The sequence below is a fragment of the Pseudorca crassidens genome, chromosome 5 (assembly GCF_039906515.1).
Source record: "Pseudorca crassidens isolate mPseCra1 chromosome 5, mPseCra1.hap1, whole genome shotgun sequence".
NCBI lineage: Eukaryota > Metazoa > Chordata > Mammalia > Artiodactyla > Delphinidae > Pseudorca > Pseudorca crassidens.
The window spans coordinates 50,956,438-50,980,390 of record NC_090300.1 but is presented as its reverse complement, the minus strand read 5'-3'; the positions used below and the strand labels follow the sequence as shown (position 1 = coordinate 50,980,390).

Genomic DNA, 23,953 nt, shown 5'->3' with positions numbered 1-23,953 from the left:
GTGACAGGTTAGAATAATTGATTTTTGAAAGTTGAAACAAGACATCTATTTTTTATGACTTAAAAGGGCTTCTAATGAGACTAAATTAAATCATATCTGTACTTTCTGTATTGCATTTTAAACATTATTAAGAGGCTGTGTTCTCACCTTTTTAGCAGCAATAAATCCTAATAATGGAATTTTACAATCTTGCAAAAATATTGTAGAGGTTCGTTGTAGACATTTATACGTAGGAAATGGCAGCTCTATCCGCAAAAATATTAGATTCAGATAATTTCTTTTCAAGTTTAGTAGGAAAGTACAGCATTACCATGAAAGTTTCATTAAATTGAGTAGCTTTTATAAAGTTTTTCTATAAAATATTTCTCTGACATACAACTTATTGCATTTCTCACAGTACTTGTGCAATTTAAGAGGTGATATTGGAAGTGGAAGTTCTAAGTACTGTGTGTAATTGCTGAATTGTATAAACATTTGATTGCAACAAGTAAGTCCTTTGGACTGTAAGGCAGAGTTTGTATCACTGGAGACTATTTTAGTCATAGCCCCTACTATTTTTACAGTCTGTTTATAGAGATAAGACATGTATATTGGAAAGAGAATACGGGATAATCAGATGAAGCTGTATTCAGCCTGGATAAATGTGTGTGTGTGTGTGTGTGTGTGTGTGTGTGTGAGAGAGAGAGAGAGAGAGAGAGAGAGAGAGAGAGAGATAATGAAAGCAATATGGTACAAAGCTTTTTAAAGAATTTTTATTCTTAAGAAAATCTAGAACAATGTTTCATAATCCTGGTTGCACATTATAATCACCTGGAGAACTTGGTGGAGGGGGAGAAAAACAAAAAACAGTGCTTAAGTCCCACTGTCAGTGTTTGATTTAATAGTTTGGGGTCAGGACCATACGCTGATGGTTTTAAACAGTACCTTCAGATGATTCCATTGTGTAGCCAGGTTGAAAACCAGTGATCTAAACCAAGTGATTTTTTAAAGCAGACATAATGAGGTGGGTGACTAATATAATTTTGCTCATTTTGTAGTTTTTCAGAGGCAGGTGTCCCAGCTTAAACATTTCTGTGCCCCTAAATGCTGCTGTTCTTTCATCTGGCAGATTTCCCTTTGCCCTCTCCTCATTACTAGTCATGCTAAGCAAAAGAGGTAAAATGTGGGAAATAAGGTTCCCTCTGTATTATTTCTCATAAGTTGCTGATATAAAACTTGAGTGAGAGAGAGGGTAGGAAAGTGGGAATTGAACCACAGGCTGAAATAAAAATTTGCATCAATTTCAAGATTGCATTAGAAAACAATATCTTGTCCCCCTCCATTACTCTAAATAATTTAGGCTTGAATATATATATATATAAAATTATCATTTATGAACATAAGCCATGTAAAAGTATTTTAACACTGAGAACTCAGTAAAGAAACATTGGTTAAAAAAATAGTGTTTAATGATAAAGGTTTATAGCACAGAATTTTTGGCTAGTGAACAGTTTAATCAATTTATTTGTTTATTTAACTTTTGTAAATGTGTGTTTTCAACAGCAGGAACTTCAAGTGCAGATTTTGGTGACATTGTGAATCCTGATGCTTACTCTCCTGCTGTTGAAAAATTAGAGGAAAACAGCTTTTTTGAGAGAAATTTCAAAGAGGACAGCATAGATATAGAAAGTAGTCAAAAGTATGACGATTCCTGCATATCACTTGAGAGCAAGGATTCTTTGCCAAGTACAGATTTGGAAGAAGCCTCCTTTAAGGGGAAATTATCTCAAGAGGACAAGGAATCCTTGGAATTTAGCAATCTGCATGAGAGGCCAAACTCTGAAGATTCTAAAACTACAGAGTCACCACTGGTAAATATCAATTATGTTTATTGTATTACAAATTTTATAATAAACATAAAAAATTCATATTGACACAATATATTCTTAAAGGTTACTTCCTATTGAATTTACAATGTGTGACCTTATAGTTGAAGAGTAACTCACATGGGAAAGAATATAAATGACTTGCAGAACAAATTCTAATATGGTAAATGCCATTATAACAAGTGATTTTCTATGACAAATAATTTAAGGCCCACCTCATGCACCATAGTAAGAGTGCTGTTACTTTTCTAAATGAAATTCATTATTATGAATAATTTACTGTAATAAATCCTTTCTAGCTTTCTACTCTATAGTCACTGGTTAAAATGAGAAAAAAAAATGCAGTTTTGTAGATAAAACCAGTTTTTGTGCCTTAATGTAAATATAAGGTTGAAAAGGTAATTCTTCAGGAATATGGCTAATAAAGAAATAGGGGTGTAGTTTTTGTTTCTTCTTAGAGAAAAAAAGATAAAGCAGTTCATTATTGCATTATTGCCAAATTTAAAAACTATATTTGAATCTCTGTTCTATGTACTAAAAATCTTAAGTAATTATGATTATTAATAATAAGTTATTTAGAAATTGAACAAGTCAAATGTTAAATTATTTGGAAATTGAGGAAGTCAAACACTTTAACAAGACTTTACAGTCATTTGTAATGAATCTCCATGGTGCCTAAACTGAAGGAGGGACCAAAAAAGTTGAAGAATGAATATTGAGTTGCTGCTACTTCTGCTTAGGAGTTTGGATTTCTTTGCCCACTTAGTGACAGGTCTTTTTCCTTTTCAAAGTGAGATATTAGAATTGAGACCTCTGCAAAAACCTTAGATCCCTAAAAGTCTGCTCAGTCTCTGAAGGAATACACAAGGAGACATACTCACAGGTACAACAAGATGAAAGGAAACTGATTTTTGCAGGGGATCTCAAGTCAATAAATATCTTATCTGAAAAATGGAAATCTTGGACTTTAATCCAGCTTCAGTTTAGAGTTTGAATGTACATTTCTTACTTGGAATATGCAAGCCAATACATTAACACTAATGTTGATCCATGTCTTTTTTTTTTTTTTTTTTTTTTGCGGTACGCGGGCCTCTCACCGCTGTGGCCTCTCCCGTTGCGGAGCACAGGCTCCGGACGCGCAGGCTCAGCGGCCATGGCTCACGGGCCCAGCCACTCCGCGGCATGTGGGATCTTCCCGGACCGGGGCACGAACCTGTGTCCCCTGCATCGGCAGGCGGACTCTCAACCACTGTGCCACCAGGGAAGCCCGATCCATGTCTATTGATGCCCTGATGTATCTGGCAAAAGTTAAACCCCAATCCCTTCTAGGAAGACATTCCCACAATTTAGCCAATAACAGATTCCCCAAATCAATGCCCACGGCAGCTGAATTTCTCCCTTTCCCCCAGTGAAGAAAACAATTAATCATAGAATGAATTTCTGCAAACAGAACAAACAAGGACTCTGATTTTCCAGTTTCCACGGGGCAGCATGCGGAGGGCTAGGTGACACCTGCCCATGCTGTGTACTGTGTTAGAGGAATTCTGAGCATATAGAACCCAATTCTTTTATACTGGGCGTCAGCCTGCCTGACCTCTGCCCTGGGGGGGACATTATTTTCTGTAACCTAATAAAAGACATTTGGCAAAACTCACAGATACATAATCTGTGGTAATTCACATAATGGAAAGCAATGTAACAATTAAAATGAATGAAACATAGCTACTTTTATTAACGTGGATACATTCTCAAAAATGTGATGTTAAAGTTTAAATATGAAAGGATACATAGAGTAAATATAAGTCTGATAGCATTTTTGGAAACATTTAAGATAATTGGAACTTTTTATGGACACACTCAGATGAAATAATAGTCAAAAACTTACATTGTAATAGTGTATGTCAACTTCAATACAATAATATAATAAATTCTACTTATAAAGTCTAATATATATATTTTTGGTATAGATATTTGAAGCAAGTCTTTTAAATTACTGATATTGTGTGAGAAAGTTATATTGTGTGTTGTACATATCTATATATTTAAAGTATTTCATCATTAAAATTGAAATGTTAAAAAACTACTAATTTTGATCTCTTATACTACTATTGTAAAAAAAATAAGTGGCAAATGATTATATCATAGAACCACAGTGCTTTACACTTAGTGGTAGAATCTACTTTCTTTTCATCCCTAATGACTCTACATGAACTGCTTTTACTCTTCCCCTGCCCTAGTAGAAACCATTCCCTGAGCAGAAACTATTTAGAAGTCAGTTCTGCTCCAGTAGAAAATTCAGGAGTGGACAGTAGGGGCAATTTTAAGCAGTGGCATTACTTGACTTCCAAATGGAGTATAAGACAGTACATTTTGCACTTCAGTTTCCAGAAATTGAGTTCTTCATAAAGGTGTGGAATTGAGTACTAAGTTGTAAAGCAGCAGCAGTGAGGTAGGAGCATGTGCCAGGAAGAACATGGACTAGTCGGGGGCTCTTGGTTTTGAATCTGAAACCTCCAATAGTTAACTTGGTGACATTGGGCAAACAAGCAAATTCACTCTCATTGTTCTCTGTTAGCCTAGGCTTTCAAAGAAACTTCCATATTTTCAATTGTCTAATCCAAATATGAGCTCCACTAGAGCTGAAGGGGTCCTGTGAATTTCTTTTTCTTTTTCTTTTTTTTTGCGGTACGCGGGCCTCTCACTGTTGTGGCCTCTCTCGTTGTGGAGCACAGGCTCCGGACGCGCAGGCTCAGCGGCCATGGCTCACGGGCCCAGCCGCTCCGCGGCATGTGGGATCTTCCCGGACCGGGGTACGAACCGGTGTCCCCCGCATCGGCAGGCGGACTCCCAGCCACTTCGCCACCAGGGAAGCCCATTCCTGTGAATTTTTGATCAGTGTCTGGGAGAGCCAGTGAAGGCGTCATGAGTAGGGTGGACTTGGACTTGTCTTTGAAGGAAGTGCTTTATTGGTCACTAGCTTGGTTTTGTAATATCATTTATATGATTTATACATTTGAGTAGAGTTATCGTAATTTTCTTTGTGTGATTACCACCTTGAACCAGACGGCATCTGGGCATTAGTTAGATACATTATGGAACTGTTAAATACTGATAGCCACTCTGATTGTATTTTAAGTCCATCCAGAGCTCTCACTGGTACATCTCCAATCTGTTTCCTACTAGACCCATGTACTTTTTAAATCCCATATTTATATTCTCCCTAGGATGAAAGCATAACAAAATATGAATTCATAGGGTGGTGGAGTAAGCCTAGGCTTCAGATCAGCTAGATCTGTATATTCAAAATCTAGGTCTGCTAGTTTCTACCTGTATGAACTTCACAAATTACTTAGCTCACCCTTGCCTCAGTTTCCTACTGGTATATTTTATTCATGGTGAATGTTTTGTTAACTTGGATTTTCTCTGTGACCATGATCAGATCAGATTTGTTTCCATCAGTATTTTACTTTCGTCTCTGAATTTATTTTATGTATAGACAAAGACACTACTAATACAAAAGCACAGCATATGAGACTCTATTTTCCAGAGTAATTTATGTGCAAAGACACTGAGGGAAGAAAATAAAGGAAAGGAAAGAGATAGGAAAACTTTACTTTTTTTTTTCGTGAACTTCTGTCCTCCTTAGATTTGATGGCAACTTTCAGATTATTACTGTAATTGTGGTTTGTGCATTTTTCCGAATTTACTCTATATAAATGTTGTGTTATTACTTATGTCTCCACAACTAGAACCTAAACTTGATGTGGGCAGAATCCATGCCAAGAACATAGTAGGCGCTCAGTGAATGAACGTGCTGGTTTGTGTGGATGAGATAAAATAAACTTAACTTTGTTGAATATTTTGTTTCCTAGTTATTACAAGAAATAGCCCTCAGAAGTAAGCCCATAACTGAACAATATCAAGGACTTGAAAGATTCTTTGCTTTCGATAAAAATGAAAGACTCAACTTACTTCCTTCTCATAGCTTAGAATGCAGCTACTCCAGTACTAGGATTACAATTGCAGGTAAATTCAGACATAAAATCAGACGGCCTGTGGACCAAGCTAACAGTTTTCTGACACCTTTTTTTAAAACAGTTTGTCAACATCTTAGGAAATACTGGGCAATTCTGTTCAACAAATAAATCATTTCCTTCTTTTCTGGCTGGAATTATTAACCCTGTCAGAGTTGCCATATATTTATATTTAAGGCTACTGTCAGAAAACATGGCTATAATGAGACTGAGAGAGATTATTTTCGTATTTTAGAAGTGTGGCCCTTAATAAATTAATAGTAATTCTTCAAATCACTTGATTGACTATCAGTCAATCAGTGTTAAGTATTGTACGATAATTCTTAAATGCCATCTTAAAATCTTAGGATCTGTGAGATTTCTGAGACATATCCATCATTTTCTTTTAAAGCCATGTCTTGGTGTCGCCTGTATTCTTAAATTTCCTATGTATTCAAACATATTTTTTCACATACAAATGATTGTATTTTATGTTATATTGCTGTATACTTTTAAAAATATTTGTTTCTGTTCAAACTTGTATGTGTGTGTGTGTGCAATATCTTTGAAATTTAGAATTTTTCCTTTTGTTGTATAATTATGAGATTTTCTTTCATAATATATACCTCACTGTTATAAATGTTTTTTATTTAGCTAAATATTATCCAGTAAGGCAATACATATAATAAAGCAACAATATGGATGTCTCCTCTTTGTCAACTTTATATAATTTTACCACTTTTCCATTTTTAGGAGACAGAGAATGGATCCCAGACCATAGCGTAAGTGCCTATGCTGATAATGCAGTTGCCTTGGGTGTTCTGAAGAGAGCCCAGAGCGCATCATCAAGGAGAACACAGCAAAAGACTGGTAAGATTGGCTGTAAGGCTGCAGTGCCGTATTGGTGGCTCACTTCATTTATTAGTTTGTCTCTTAGCAGTTTACTAGGCACCTGAAAATTAGTTTTTGCAGTTACTTAATTTAAACTTACTCATTTAAACTGTCCTGGACTTTTCTTCCAAAACCAAAAAACCAAGAGTAGTCTTTATTCTTCTCAAAAACATAAATTTTACAGTCTTAGCTCCTTTCTGTAACAGTGTATTAGAGATTAATATTTTTAAAATGTAGCTCAGGATATGGCATATATTTTGAACAACGCTTATAAAATACATGCTGGGTTTCATTACACTTTCAGGAAAGAGTATATCTATACTAGATTTCGCATACTCCTCTTCTTGATTCGTATTATGATCACACAAAGCCATAAGATTGCTACTTGCTGCTCTGGTTAAGAAACCTCTGCTTTAAACCTGATGCTTAATATGTTGACCCTGGAATCTTGATTTCAGTTCATTAACTCTATCTTCTAGCCAAAATAATTTCAAGATTTTCTATTGGATAACTCTTTCGACATATTGAATGCTCATTGCAGTATTTTCCTAGTGAGGGTATGCAGAGAATTTTGGCATGATTAAAATCAATAGTATTATTAGATCATTATTGTTATCCTAAAATACCTTCTGAAGTAGGTTTGCTTTGTGCTGAATTTCAGATGAAGTTGTAATAGATGACTGAGGAATTAAGGCAATTCAATACACGTGCTGAGTATGACAGCACTGTGCCGGGCCCTGGGAGAAAATGGTTGCATAAGGCACGTTCCCTGATCTTTGGGAGAAACACTTGCCAAAGGGGACTGTTTGCCTTCGTCTAAAGGCCATCTTCAAGCTAGAAATTTAATTACATATGATTTGTCCAAATATGTAAGGTTTATATGTCTCTCTTGCCCTAAATCCTATGATTAAAACTACTTGGCTAGCTTAGATTCTTTCCATGTGCATTTATGTTGAGAACCTGTCAGATTTTAAAAGGTATTTTTTTTAGTGGAAAATCCATTCATTTATGATAAATGTTTTTTGGCTCTATAATTAGGAACCTATTCTCACATCAAAGTCTAGGGCAGCTTTAAATATTCTGACTGCTTCCTTCTGAGGCAGTCAGAGATACTTCTTAAAGTCACTATATATTGATTAAAAACAAGTTCACATGCATGCTATGAGAATTTGTTACTAAGACAAATTTTTTTTTTTTTTGAAGATGTTGGGGGTAGGAGTTTATTAATTAATTTATTTATTTTTGCTGTGTTGGGTCTTCGTTTCTGTGCGAGGGCTTTCTCTAGTTGTGGCAAGCGGGGGCCACTCTTCATCGCTGTGCTCAGGCCTCTCACTGTCGCAGCCTTTCTTGTTGTGGAGCACAGGCTCCAGACATGCAGGCTCAGTAGTTGTGGCTCACGGGCCTAGTTGCTCCGCGGCATGTGGGATCTTCCCAGACCAGGGCCCGAACCATGTCCCCTGCATTGGCAGGCAGATTCTCAACCACTGCGCCACCAGGGAAGCCCAAGACAAATCTTTATATGTAAGTAGCCAAATGCCTTTAAGTATCAACTTAGAGTGATCAGTTGAAATCAATAATTTACTATAAAAAACATTTGAAGGAGCACCTACTTGAGGCCTGGTGCTGGTGATATAAAATAAACCTTCTTCCCAGAAGCCCGAAAGCTTAGAGTCCAGTTCAAAGGCTCTCGAATGTGAGCATGAACATAATCACCTGGGAAACCTGTTGCAATGAGGATTTTTCATTGTCACTCTTAGAGATTCTGATTCATTAAGGCTGAGATAAGGTCCAGGAATTTGCATTTATTTTATCAACAATTCCATGTCATGCTGATGTAGATAGTCCAAAAATCATACTTGGAGAAAACTGCTGTTTAGACATGTAAATACATAAATTGTACCATATGTATTAATAATAAAAGGTTTATGAAAGAACCACAAGTAACATGCTTCTGGAGACTGATAGGTAACTAATAATAGTACATATGATCAGTCATAATAGAGGTAGATGCATGTGCAGTCTTTTAGGAATGGAGATAGTAAAATGATTGCTTTGCCATTGAAACATGTTGATATTTAAGATGTTAGAGAGTAGGTGACATTTCAGACAAATCTTAAAGCATTATTAAGACTTCCCAGTTAGAGGTGGAAAGAGATGCCTTTCTGGACAGAGATAGTGGCCTGAAATAGAAATGAAATTTTCCTGACTGTGCCACAAGTTACAGAAATCTTATGTTCTGAACTGATGCCAGTATATAAAGGAATTCCTCTTTCTGTAAGATTTTTAAGTTTGTGAATGTAAAAACATGATAGCTATGAAATACATGTGTGTTGAGCAGGAAGTCCATTGCTTCTCCCCACCCGCTGCCCAAACCTACTGCTCCCCGACTCCGACTTCCTATCTCTGTAATCTGAGGAAATTATAGATTAACACTGATCACAGTTATACTATAAATATAACAGAAGAAATTGTCCTTGGTATTAGCTCAATAATATAGGCTATGATTACTAATAAGACCAGTGAAATATTGGGAAAATAATGTAAAATGGTGCTTTGGGTTACATTAATGGGCATAAGAATGCCGATATATAAAAAATATTAATCACTCACTGAAGAGTCTTTAATACAATAGTAATTATTACTATTCTAAATAAAACATTAGAAGTGGATGAAACATAAGCAGAGCAACATGCTTTTTGCATACTGTTTCAATAACAAGTAGCATTCTGACCAAAGGACTCAATATTTTTTCCCTGGATAAAGGTCGCAAAACATTATTGTCTTTTGATATTCTTGCTCCACTGTGTAAATTACTGAGAATTTATACATTAAAAAAATGTATTTTCTAAGAGTTCCTGAAACATATATGGGAATATTATTTACATTGCCAATGATAGCATAAGTTACTTCCAAAAGGAATTTCTTATGTTTTATAATCTACAAACTGGACTTTAAAAAAAAATATGGGATGATCCCTTTAGTTGTGGCATTTTTCATTAGTGCCCGTCTTAACTGGTTCTCTAATCTTAACCCTAGCAATAACACTAATAAGCTTATACAGGAAACACCAGAGGAAATGACATACCTAAATGAACAAAATAAAATCAAGGACCACCTGAAGCCTCACTGTCTTTCTATGTTTTAGGTACTTTAAATTACACTTTGCGTATATGTCCAGTAAGAAAGATGGTCTGTCTCTTTGCTGTGTGCTAAGCATAAGTCTGATCCAACCCCAGTGTACTTGTTTTTTCTCAGCTGGGATCAATTAACCTCTAATACTGTAGCAGCCAGATGTTGTTATAAGAGTTCAGCAAGCGTTTGTACTCTCCTGAATTTTCTGAAGGGCATCTACATTATGTTAAATTTTTCTCACCTCATGTTTGCCTGTGTTGGCAGAAGTCCAGTTCTTCCTAATAACTTCTTTTGTTTGTTTATTTTTTAATATTTATTTATTTTTTCTTATTAGTCATCCATGTTATACACATCAGTGTATACATGTCAATCCCAATCTCCCAATTCATCCCATCACCACCCCCCCTGCCGATTTCCCCCCTTGGTGTCCTTGTTTGTTTATTTTAACGAGTTTTAAATTCCTTTTAATTTTGACTGAGACATAGCACAATACAAATAGAAGGGTGTGGTTTTCTCTATAGATCTAGAAGTTTCTATTTATATAGCTGAATTACTGTTATACTCTCTGACCTTTACTTCCACCATTACTGTTCCTACTTCACTCTTGGGAATGGCAAGTTTGTTTTTCTTCATGGCTATAAATAAAATATTGATTCCTTACATATTACAGGTAAAATCATTTCCAAATTCTAGTCATTAAAATAAATCTTAGGGATATTTACATTTATTTTTTAAAAAACATAGGCACGTTTTTGTCAGTTATTTTTCTTCAGAATTGTCTCTGAGCACAAATAGACACAAAAAGGTCAGAATCTTAATTTATTCACAATTTCACTCCCACAAAAATTGTTTTCAAAATTGATTTCTGAAATGTTCATTAAAATTGGTGCCCTTTGGGACTTACCTTAGTCAGTTTTAATTGCTTAAATAATTACATACTGCATTAAGATTCTTCTTAGGGTAGTAGCTATCTTCAAAATAGATCTTTTAAGTTAAAAATAAAAGACAAACTCCATAATCATTAACCGTTTAATACATGACAATTACCTGTAGCCACCCTTCTAAATCTTACATTTTCCTTTGAGTCAATAGAGTGGGCATAATGTTATATGGCATATGTTAAGTCAAATCATGACTTTTATGATAATGACAATAGCACTTCTTTAAAGAATCCAATATTTTACACAAAGGCAATTTATATTAAGGGAATGCAAGATTATCTTATAAATTATTTACATTTAATATATATATTTTACATCTTTATTGGCATATAATTGCTTCATATATACTTTATTGGAGTATAATTGCTTTACAATGGTGTGTTAGTTTCTGCTTTATAACAAAGTGAATCAGTTATACATATACATATGTTCCCATATCTCTTCCCTCTTGCGTCTCCCTCCCTCCCACCCTCCCTATCCCACCCCTCCAGGCGGTCACAAAGCACCGAGCTGATCTCCCTTTGCTATGCGGCTGCTTCCCACTAGCTAGCTATATTTATCTAAATCAGAACAATGATTCAGGATATTAAAAATATACCTGCACTATGCATTTACAAATTTATGTCTTGAATATTCATTCCCTTGGCCTTTTTTAAAGAACCTTGTGAGCAGTACCAAATGATATATAGTTATGCTCTGTTAGTATGTTTTGAACGGATTATGTTTTCCTACTATGAAAGAAACACACATATTGAAGAAACCAACTAAGTCAACCTTTGAAATAGATCAAGATAAAGTGGTCACTACCCTACTGGAACAAAGTGATAACCTGACTCAGACCTGTGCTTCTGGAACTTTTCCACTGAAGCACCCTATAAAGTGGCTGAGAGTGAACTCATGTTTAGCAAAATTAGAGATGTGTTCTCAATTTCTTTAAAGCCTGTGTTTTTCTAAAAGATTTTGCATACTGGTCTATTTTGTCTCCATATCTGTTTTAATAGAAGAATGTTACACACCATCAAATAAAATTGGTCCACTAGGAAGTGATACCATGTTTATCCTATCCTCTTACAAGGCACAGTGTGGCATTGTCCTAGAATTGAAGATACAGGGCACAGTGGTTGGCTATGGGATAGATGATAAGATTGGGGTGTTGAATTGTTGTGGAATTGACTGGGTTTACAGATGTTTTGTTTTAGTTAATATTAAAATTAGCTTGCCTTTCTCTGAATGTAGAAAAAATTTGGGAAGAATAACCCAGAAGTGTTCTTTATGACATAGGAAAAGTAATTCGGGATTCACAAATTGAGGTAAACCAAAATGGATGATAATCTAAAGTTCATTTTCTCATAAACTCTGTTGCATGAATTTAGCTGTTCTAAGTTCAGGGGACTGGTCTTTTGTATCTTTAAGCACTCATTCAGAATTTTAAAAACAGTTGATTTAAATTTTTTTTATTTTAGGCTGGACATCACAGAGACCTTCAACAGCAAATTTACCACTTTGCAACTCTGTGAAAAGAAGTTCCAGCCGCCTTTCCTCTTCGCATCCCTGGTCAAGAAATACAGCTGCTCGATCACTCTCTAGAGCTGCTTCTGAAATTTCAGAAATTGAATATATTGATGATACTGACCATGACGAGCCTTTCTTAGACGACACTGCTGATCAACAAACCTTAGACAGTTTGGAAAAAGAATTAAATGCACTGAGAAATCCTGCAGGTAATGCTATTTTTTCACCATAGACAACATTAACTCTGCCTTCCACCTGATTCTTCATATCATCCTCCAAGAAAACAAGCCTTTCCCTTCTCTTTTAACCATCAACCTTTGTGTCTGTTGTCTTGACTATCCCCCGATGTCACCCTGAAAATGTTATAAAACATGTGGGTGCCCAGACATATCAGAGATAGTCCCCTTAGCTCACATAATACACAGTTAAATTGTGGCTTAAGGACCTTCATCCTTCATGTGGACATAAAAAAATTGTTTTTTCTCCTTCCTACAAACTCAGTGAGTGGCTAATCTCTGTTGCTTTATAAAAGCCATTGCCCAACACACTTTGAGAAGTGAGCTGTTCAATCTTTTTTTTTTTTTTTCCCAGTACGCGGGCCTCTCACTGTCATGGCCTCTCCCGTTGCGGAGCACAGGCTCTGGACGCACAGGCTCAGTGGCCATGGCTCACGGGCCCAGCCGCTCTGTGGCATGTGAGATCTTCCCGGACCGGGGCACGAACCCATGTCCCCTGCATCAGCAGGCTGATTCTCAACCACTGCGCCACCAGGGAAGCCCAGTAATTCAGCATTCTTAAAGCGCTTAAGTTCCTCCTTATTTTCAGAGAAATTGTCTGCTATTGTATATTTGAGTTGCTTTTCTGTTCCATTTGGCTTTCTCCTGCTGAGACCTGTTTTGTTTATGTTGGATCTTCTTACATTTTCTTCAACTGTTTTAACCTGTTTTTATCTTCCTTTGCATTTACTGACATCTTCTATGTCAGAATTTCAATTTTCAGCTGGTTTTAGTCCATTCTTTATTGATTGACTTAATAAATTAGCCCTTTACAGGTATTGCTTTGACTATTTTTGGTAATTTTTACTTTGATATAATTTCAGATTTACAGATAATTTGCAAGAACCCAAGAATAGTGCAAGGAACTGCCATATACACTTTACCCAGTTCACCACCTGTTTGTCTCTTACCTCATTTGCGTATATGTACACACAAACACAACCCTGTTTCTGAACCATTTGAGAAGTTATAAACATCATGACCCTTTTCTAAAAAATACTTCAGTGTATTTTCCACGAACAACAACATTTTCTTATATAACCATGGCACAATGATCAAAATCAGGAAATCTAACAATGATGCACTATAATTCTCTAATCCACAGTGCGTATCTAATGTTTTCAAATTGCCTCAGTGATGTGCATTATAGCTTGTTTTTTTCTGGTGCAAGATCCAGTCCAGGAACAAGTGATCATTTAATTTATTATCCTTTTTGATGTCTGACATGTTGTTGTTTGATCTTTGATATTAGTTTTATTCTTTTTCAAAATGTCATTTTCATTATTTCTTCTGTAGCGCAAGGACTTATGGGGGAATTTTGTTATGGTCTTGATCTGTCATCTACCAGATTGGTCTTTCATTTAATCATTCTTTGTGTGCTGTGGATTCTTGGATTCCAGTTTGTTTGCATAACTAGTTGCTGTCAGTTCCATGTATCTTACTTGCTCACATGCATTGTGGGTGGCTTTGCTCATATCTTCTGTCTTTTCTGATATAGTGAGACTGCATTCTCCCTGAAACTCTCTCCACCTGTACTGAGATGTGTTAATCTTCTCTTTGGAGCTACTATTTGGGGGTTGGCTGTTGTACTCTTTTCTGTATCCTGCTGGCTCAAAGGCACAGGAAGGATACATGAAGGACTGGGGAGTTTAACCTCTTTTGTTGGAGGATCTGGGCTCTTTTGTCTTTTTTTCTGGATTTTATTAAACACCAAACTTTACTGGACCTGATTTCAAGTGTATTCTGTCCCTGGGGGGACACCTGCAAGTTTGCAGTTTTCTTGCCTCTGCTGAGATCTTCTGGTGGATGTTTTAGGGCTTGAAAATATTTATAATGTTTTCTCCTTACTTCCCCTTCACCCACTTTTCTCTAAATCCGTGTGGTATTAGTGAGACTTGTCAGCACCTTAGATGACTCTCCTCTTCCTGTTACTAGTTTGTGTGTGCCTACTGGGTGGGGAGGGGAGGGGGTGGACAGCAGTAGCCCCCAGCTATACCTGAATGAATCTTCTGTTTATTCCTTTGGTTGTCCCTTGTCAAAGTTTATTATGTGAACTTGTACCTCTTCCTTTGGTTCTTTTTATGATTTTATTTTATTTTTTATTTTTCTGCTTTTTCCATTCATTTCATTAGGGGTTGGGGGAGGAGAGATTGTGGTCCATCTTTACCTGTCATTCATTTGCCTGACTCCACATTACTAAGAATCAAATGGAAATATCCTTGGAGGTAATTCTCACATTAAAAGCCAATTCTAAAATGAAGCGTGTCAGGTCTGAACTGGATCAAAAGGATAATCATACAATTTTATATCAGAAGGTGAAAGGTTTTTTATTTTGATAAATTGATAAGTTCCATTATTTACAAATGAAATATTTTAAAAACAGTGGTCTTTCTTTGTTTCTAACCTCTCAGCTTTTCCATTTCCTCTGTCAGGTTTGTCCTTACATGCTTCACTTTTTCTCCGTGTCACTCATTTCCTCGTACTCCAACACCAGTATTTTCACTAGAATACATAACTTTTCATATATAAAAGCAAGCACCCACTATGTAGCCTGTGAACCGCCAGGGCTTTCTGATAGTTCAGGAGCAGAATGCAATCACTTATACACACTCTACCCAGGAACAGCTCTCTTTCTATCTGGGAAGATTGGCCTTGGAGGAGTGCACAGCTTTGGAGACACTCACCTGGAGCTGAGGAAGGAAGAGGACAGCACATCAGCTGAATCGTCCCAACAGTCAGTGAGGGGACAGATGCTATGGTGCAATCAGGCCCTACTCTAGAAAATTCACTGATTCAGCACAGGCTTTTGTGTTCTGTTCAGCATCACTGGGCAGAAAAATTCCACCTACATGTCACTACCCATGGTGCATTCTGGAGAAACTTCATGAGGTCTGGTGTCACACAGACACAGCTACACAATTGGACTCTTAAGCAAATATATATGAGTTCGCACCCCTGTGAAACCTGCCTTTTTGTGAGCAGCAGACCTTCTGACTTGTTTTTTGTTAGCTCTAGGATAGATACATCCACTTCCCCTAAGTTCTAGGAAAAGAGCCAAGGAGCCTGGAGAAGAAAAGACACAAAATAACTATAATACATTGAGTAGTTTCTCCTTTGACTCTGATTGCTAAAGCTGACAGTAGAGCCATTTCAAAAGGAGGTGGGGCCGGCAGGGGGCTAGGGATGTGCGCGCGCACGTGCACATGTGTGTGTGTGTTTGTGCGCACATGTATGCAGGTTGCAGATACAACTTCCTGCTGAATCAGGAGACAAGGGGCAGCAAGGCAGGTGGTTGAGAATCAGGCTCTGGGGCCAGGGGTCCAGCTCTGAAACTCTGAAATTCCTACCTTCTTGACATTGGGCAAATTACTTTCTTAAACTCACGCTGCATCCGTTTCCATGTATGAAAGATGAGTATGATAATAGGCCCTATCATAAAATTGTTCAGTGATTGAATTTGAGTACAGGTATATATTAAATATTATATTTATAAAAATTTTCTCTCTCCACACACACACATGCACACACACATGCATTTTAACATTTAAGTGCCCAGCACATAGTCTGTCCTGAAAATACTGTTAAATTATATAAGAAACCCATGGGTGGTGCTTTTAACATACAGTAAGGTATGGTGCACTTCACAAGTCCAGTTTTTAGTCAAAAACATATAAAAGCTGTTTCTATTCTAGAACTATGTTTTTTTCTGGGCACTTTGAGGATTATAGTTAGCTATAGTTCAGGCTGTATTTTTACTCCCTCCACAAATATCTTTGTAAATAACACTATAGTCACTCCCTTAATGAACTCAACATACCAGTATAATTTACTTACCAAGGCATTTTTTCAGTTTTGGGATATTGTTATAGCCTGAAGAATTTGGAAATATCAGAAGATATGCATTATGAGAAAGTATCAGTAATAATACACAGTAAAGCATTCATCTTTTCAATAGGTAAAAATGATTCATTTGTTTTAAACTCATTCTGATTTGTGGTTTAAGAGTTTTTGTGGGGCTCCCCTGGTGGTGCAGTGGTTGAGAGTCCGCCTGCTGATGCAGAGGACACGGGTTCGTGCCCTGGTCCGGGAAGATGCCGCGGAGCGGCTGGGCCCGTGAGCCATGGCCACTGAGCCTGCGTGTCCAGAGCCTGTGCTCTGCAACGGGAGAGGCCACAACAGTGAGAGGCCCGCGTAACGCAAAAAAAAAAAAAAGAGTTTTTGTGGTCCTTACATTTCCATGGCAATCTTATGCTTCTACGAGCCCAAAGGTACTGAACCAAGTAATTAAAGAGAGGAAGGAAAAGACTTTTTCTTAAACAAGAAAGAATAAAAATCTACCTGATACTAGCAGATGTAGCCATACTGCCTGTGAAGTAAAAGAGTGAGGCAGTAGTTTCCTGAGTAATGAAAAGGTTGACCATCAAGTAAGATATTAAACTGTAAAAGGGCTAATCAGGATTTATAGTTAGCTAATTAACTAGATAACCCTTGTAAAGACAGTCAGGTTAAGTTGGGTTAGAATGGCAATCTGTTTGCTTTAGGGCATCTGAATTTTGGAAAAAAAATTGAGTGACACATAAAAGTGAAAGTCAACATATTAAATACATTCTGATGTAAGGAATATGAAACCATTCAGTGAGTAGTAATAATCACTGTTTGTTCTTCCATGAAATGTTGCTCCATTTGATCTTCACAGCTACCCCGTGAGGTAGATGGGGCCGGTGCTGCTTTTAGTCCCCCCTGTGTGGCTACAGTAACTGAGGCTCTGGATGGGGCAGTAACTGCCTCCCCTGGGTGCTCAGAAGCCCCCAGGCACAAACCCAGGCAAGTCTGCCCCACATTCCTTTGTCTTACCACCAGACCACAGTGCCACTTAAACAGTGTGAAATCCTTCCTTCAAATCACTATTGTGATCACTTGAGAGGGAGAGGGTGTGGGCAGAGTGAAGGCAAAGGAGAGAAGGGGTGGAGGATAAAGAAGGCAAGACAGTGGGTGAGGAGGAAGACGCTGGCGGGCTGGGCACAGGCTCACAGGTTACAGGGCGAGGGTCCTGGTTGTCACACCTCCCGAACATTGGGGTGTCCTTTGTATGTGTATCTAGTTCTTGTTTTTGTTGTTGGTGGTGAATTCCTTATTGGGAAATAGCCTGTCTGCTTTGTTTTTGTTCTTTGAAGTTTTTAACCTGTTTCTTTGGTCCTGCCTTTCTTCTTTACTTCTTTTTTTTTTTTAACAGCTTTATTGGAGTATAATTGCTTTACATTGTTGTGTTAGTTGCTGCTGTATAACAAAGTGAATCAGCTATATGTATACATATATCCCCATATTCATATGTGTTTATTTCCCCGTAGAATAAAGTTTTATGTACATGTTTTAAATGACCTAAGTTTTAGAAATACACTGTAGAACTTGGTATTTAGTCAATTTTCCTCCTTGGCCGTTCTTTATTATTGCATTTAAGAGATTCTTCAGTGATCAGGGAACATACACTCTTACTCCAGGGATAGAAAAGATTTAATTTCAGTCCACTCCTCAACAATCAGCTGACTTGGCCGTTATAAAGTAAAATCTCCAGTGTAAGCATCAATGCAGTCTTCCTTGGTCCTGTATGAGGAAAATCAGAAGACTTAGGTTTTTGTACGGTTGACCTCTTAGGTTTTAACGCTAACCTGCAGTAGGGTTTTTGTTAGCAGTTTTATTTTTCTCTGCCTTGAAAGTCAAGTGATGTCACCTTTGTTCCTGCTAACTTCACAAGGTATTCTGAAATATAATTTTGAGAATGAATAATTTTACAAAAATAGTCTCATCCTATTTGCACAATTTGAATTAGCTCTGCACTCATTCAGTTAGGACTCAAATGCCTAACAGAGGTTGAATATCTCTCCTGGTGGGATTCCTTAGATCTAAGTATCACCATTGGGTTTTAGCACTGTGGTTCTACCAATTCCAAATTCTGAATTGACTGCTTTCCCACGGGTAACATTCTCTATCACCGGGGTATGTGAAGGGACCTTGCCTGCCTGTTTTCTTTCATCTTGTGGAAAAACAGGAGAGAAGATAGTAGCCTAATGCTAAAGAAGTAGATTCTGGAACATAGTGATTTATTATTTCGGTGAGCTAAAAGAGCTTAGGTTGAGTTCCAGTTCTTCTGTTATGTAGTTACATGACTTTGAATAAGTTATCAATCCCCGGTGGGCCCTCAATTTCCTAATCTCCAGCAAGTGGGGATGGGACAAAAATTTTAGCTGAGGAATCTTTTGTTTTTCTCAAAGTTAATCTTATAGAGAGTTCCCAAACATAAACGAGACCAGGGAAAGCTGTCCTGCTTGCTTTGGGGTGGCGGTGGGAGCCGCAGCCTTATCCCTCAGCCTACTGAATTTCTCCACGTATTGTAATTTAGAAGTCACTGGGATTTTAAGGACACTTTCAGTCGTAAATGTATTGAGCTCTATCTTGCAGGAGGAATAATCTAAGTTACCTTCTGTAGGGGAAGCTCTGCTTGCTTAAAAACTTCAATTTGGGCTTCCCTGGTGGCGCAGTGGTTGAGAGTCTGCCTGCCGATGCAGGGGACGCGGGTTCGTGCCCCTGTCCGGGAGGATCCCACATGCCGCGGAGCGGCTGGGCCCGTGAGCCATGGCCGCTGAGCCTGCGCGTCTGGAGCCTGTGCTCTGCAACGGGAGAGGCCACAACAGTGAGAGGCCCGCGTACAACAACAACAAAAACACAAAAACTTCAAGTTATTTCTAACCAGCCCCCCACCACAAAAGTATCTTTTGTCAAGTGTATAATACTCGTAGTTTGGTGTTTGGTCCTTCTGATCTTGGTGCTTTCATAAGAGTGAAGGGAGGAACAGCAGCCAGTAGTTTTAAGTTTTAAAAGTCTCCATAACATAACCTCATGTATAAGTTAGATGGCTCTTACAACTTTATCAATGACAAAACGAGGGCATTATGACCTAACATAGCAATTGTATTTATTTCTATACTTGACTTTTTGGTAGTTCATATAAGGATATGTTTGCTTATTTAGCTTGTACTATTTGTCCTTACTCAGGCTGAATCACTGGCCAGATTCATGAAAATGAAGAAGATTTAAGGCTTCACCCCTTTCACATACACATGGCTATTACCTACCCAAACAAAGCAAGGAAGTCTAAAAAGAAAGGGTAGCTTTTCCAAGACTAACCATTGCCTCAGACTGTGTGTGGGCAAACCTTTTAATTCTTAGAAGATAAAAAGATATAATAAAGTATTTAACATTCAGGCAAGTTTAGGAGTTGCCCAGTATTGTAATTTTAAAGAGGCTCACTTGATTTTCTTTGGAATTTTGGGAATTTTCAGGGCATTTGACACTTAAAATGTCAAAAAATCAAAATTCGTATACTAAAAAATCAATGTGGCTGGGTAAAGTAAGTCAGATGGAGGAAGGCAAATACTGTCTATACTACACTATCCAAAACTATGCAAATATCACTTCTGTGTGGACCCAGAAAAAGCCAAAATCATAGAAACAGAGAAAAGTGGTGGTTACCAGGAGAGGAGAGTGGGAGAAATGGGGAGATGTTAGTCAAACAGTATAAACTTATAAGATGAATAAGTTATAAGATGAATAACTTCTGGGGATCTAATGTACAGCATAGTGATTATAGTTAGTAATACTGTATTGTATACTTGAAAGTTGCTAGGAGAGAAGATCTTAAATGTTCTCACCACAAAAAAGAAATGGGAGTTATGTGGAATGATGGAGGTATAAACTAACACTATAGTGGTAATCATTTTACAATATTTGTGTCTCTAATCAACACATTGTTTTATACCTTAAACTTACACAATGTTACATGTCAATTGTATCTCAAAAAAGCTGAAAAAATTGGGAAATTTGCTAAAAATAAATCAGTGTGATTAACGTGACGATACCCATGCCCTCATTTGGAATCTCAGATCAAACATACCTCACATTCAGCCCACCCCACCAATACTAAAAAATTGAGGTGATTGAAAATCTGTACTGACCGTCTTTGTACTGCTTGTAGTTTACTTTGAGTAAACTTCCAGCACCATATGCTGTACATGTGTTTCTTGAATTTATGTGTTGACAATGCATGAAATAAAATATTTCAGATCCTTCAGAAAAACTTTACAGCCTAACCTCAGAAGAGTTATCGGCCTTCAACAACCATTCGCTGAATACAAGTCAGACTACCCAGAATTTCCGTAAGAGCTCACGTGCGAGGGACCCATGTGGAGTTGAGGAACAGAGGTAGGTTAAATCTGCAGCTTATATGTACAGACAGTGCATAATAAAATTTTTGACAAGCCCCACCTCGTTATCTTTACTACAAAAAGAAAGATTGTCCTCATGTGTGTACTTTATATGTCCATTCTTTGTAAAATGTTTAGGTCCTTTGCTGACCTATTATCAGGATTTAGTGAAAGGCTTATGAAGTTCTTACTTTAACGTGAAGAGATAATTCTCTGCTGCACAATGTGTGTCAGGAAAATGAAAAAACATTTGGAATTTAATAATCCTTCAGCATTTCTTCTTATATTGAAAAACAGTTGCCTTGCTTGCATTCATTAACTTACTGAATTTCAACACTTTGCGTTAATAGCCTCTTACTCAATGTATAGGATGGAATATTGAGAAGTCTCCTTGAAATCAAGCCTAGATCATTAATGATAGCATATTTTAATCTGTATAACTTCATTGTTTCCTTACATAAGAACATTTATTTAGAGATGGTGATCTGTTTATAAGGAACATGGGTTATACTAATAAATCTTCAGAAAAGTAGTCTATCATATCAGGCTACTTTTGACATACTGGAATTCCCTGAAAAAGGAAGAGGGATTCTTCTAAAAAGACTGAGATAAATGTAAAATAAAAATCCTTTGAATTGTAAATTCCTTTGATTGGTTGAAGTCTAATATTGCAGTAAAAGGGAATCAAGAGTCCATTACTTTGTCTTTCTGAAGGAGGAAATCATTTAGCTGTGGTCCGAGGATTTTTGCATTTCTAACACCACGAATATATTTTTTTAAGGGATCAATGTAAAGTTGCTATTTTTTCCCTAAAAAAGTCATTAAGAACAAAGTAACTAAACCAACTTCATGCTCTCACCACCATTTCATAAAAGGAAAGACATTTAGTACTAAATATAAAGAGAATATACTAATAGAATAAAGCACAGTTCTTTAAAATGAAAAATTTAATGAAAAAGTTATTACCTTGTCCTTCTTTTCTGAGACCAGTGAAAACTTTTTTTTTTTTTTTTAATCACAGTTAGATATGAACTGGTCCACCAACAAGAGTTTAGGAAATGCTGGTTTAGCCTGTGTTGGGCATAAAATCCAAAGAAGAGTTCTATCTGTCACAGGGTGAGCTGTTATATATTATTTAGTAGCATACATCGGCTGAAATTCTAGATAACTTGGACCAAAATATCTGAACTATGCAGGCTCCTCTCTGTTCCCCCATTCTACGTCTTTCCCCAAATTTCAGACAGCAACACACTAGAGTTTCCACGAGTTCCTTTCCACCATAAAATAAAATAACTATATAATTGCTGTTCTGGATTTTGGCTTTGGCATATCTTGACTGGCTATCCACATAGTCCTCATTTACCGCACCCAAAAGAGGTGATTTATCTGGCAGTCTATTCACTGGGATTCTGTTAAAGAGCCAATGTAATGATGAATGTTCTTAACGATGACCCGGAGGCTCTGTAAGTTTGTGAAGTACCTTCTGAATCATCAATGAACGACACAACAAGAGACCATAAAATCTTCTCTCCTTGGTTCCACTGTGGCTTTATTTCTTGGGAGAGGGAGAATGATGGGGATCTCTCACTACAAGGAGGCTTTGTGTATTGGGCACATCGAAAATTATGGTCTCAGTCTAAGACAGCCCCCTCACGTCTGCCTGCCTCTGATGACTTCAGCGTGTATAGTATTGATCAGAAGATAAATGAAGAGTTGAAACCTGGTTCTGTATATTGTGTATTGATCTTTTCATGTATTTCCAGCTTTTCTGAAAAAGATACTGAAATCCAGTCCTTGCTGACAGTTTCTGAAAGCAGTACGGATGAGGAGGAAGAAGATTTTCTTGACGAGCAACATGTCATTACACTCTCGTGGTCAAAGAGTACCTAATGATCATTTGTTCATTACTTTTTCCATTTTGCACCCAGAATAAAGCGAACAACTGAAAAAAGTAATCAAGTGATTACGTGTCCAGGTGCTGGAGATTTTTTTTTTTTTTTTTTTTTTTTTTGCCGTACGCGGGCCTCTCACTGTAGTGGCCTCTCCCGTTGCAGAGCACAGGCTCCGGACGCGCAGGCTCAGTGGCCATGGCTCACGGGCTCAGCCGCTCCGCGGCATGTAGGATCTTCCCGGACCGGGGCACGAACCTGTGTCCCCTGCATCGGCAGGCGGACTCTCAACCACTGTGCCACCAGGGAAGCCCTGGAGATTTTGATGATTGTCTCTGATACTTCAAGGTTTGCAGACTAATAAAAGTTAGTGAAATTACAAGTTTAAGGGCTTTTTCTTCCAAATGGTATATTGTATGTCAAATACTAATCTATATCGCAGATCATATTAGTAAAATTTAGTGAAATTTAAAAAGTAAGTGGCGGGGGGTGGCGGTGGTGTGATGAATTGGGAGATTGGGGTTGACATATATACACTAATATGTATAAAATAGATAACTAATAACCTGCTGTATAAAAAAATAAATAAAATTAACTTAAAAAAAGGAAATTGATAAAAAGTAAGTTATAACTATGTCTCTAAGAACTTATCATAAGATGATACATGATTATATTTTTAAAATTAATTAACTAATTATTTTTATTGAAGTACATTTGATATATAATATTATATAAATTAGTAAATGATTATCTTTAAAGTAACACTAATTGTTAAATTACATTTTAAATAATTATGTCATCAATGTACATTTGATGGCCAAGTTATACTTGGTAGTATCATTAATTGAGCCTGGAATCCATTTTTTACTTTGGTGATTACAGCTTTTTTTTTTTTTTTTTTTTTTCTATTGGTGTTTTTGACATTTATAGAAGTTCTGGTAACATCAAAAGTTTCTGCTGGAAGAGAAAAACGGGACCTAAAATAAAGTGGACATAATACTTGCCATTCTCTGTTCTAGTAAAACACAGAAAAGATTCCCTAAGTATCTTATTTGGGGAGGGTCAGTGTGAAGGTTAATTTTTTGTGTCAACTTGGCCAGGCTAAGGTACTCAGATATTTGGTCACATTTTATTTTAGATGTTTCTATGAAGGTATTTTTTAGATGAGATTAACATT

General features: G+C 37.1%; 1 protein-coding gene across 1 annotated transcript in view; it reads left to right on the top strand.

The window, feature by feature from the left end:
• Positions 1 to 23,108, top strand: part of ZBBX (zinc finger B-box domain containing) — a 112,470-nt gene extending 89,362 nt beyond the window's left edge. The window contains exons 15-20 of the mRNA XM_067737959.1: positions 1,543 to 1,850; positions 5,738 to 5,891; positions 6,632 to 6,748; positions 12,306 to 12,563; positions 20,747 to 20,885; positions 22,651 to 23,108. Coding sequence (XP_067594060.1) covers positions 1,543 to 1,850; positions 5,738 to 5,891; positions 6,632 to 6,748; positions 12,306 to 12,563; positions 20,747 to 20,885; positions 22,651 to 22,777 — 1,103 coding nt within the window. The 3' untranslated portion in view covers positions 22,778 to 23,108. The remainder of the gene's footprint in view (positions 1 to 1,542; positions 1,851 to 5,737; positions 5,892 to 6,631; positions 6,749 to 12,305; positions 12,564 to 20,746; positions 20,886 to 22,650) is intronic.
• The last annotated feature ends 845 nt before the right edge of the window (positions 23,109 to 23,953 follow it).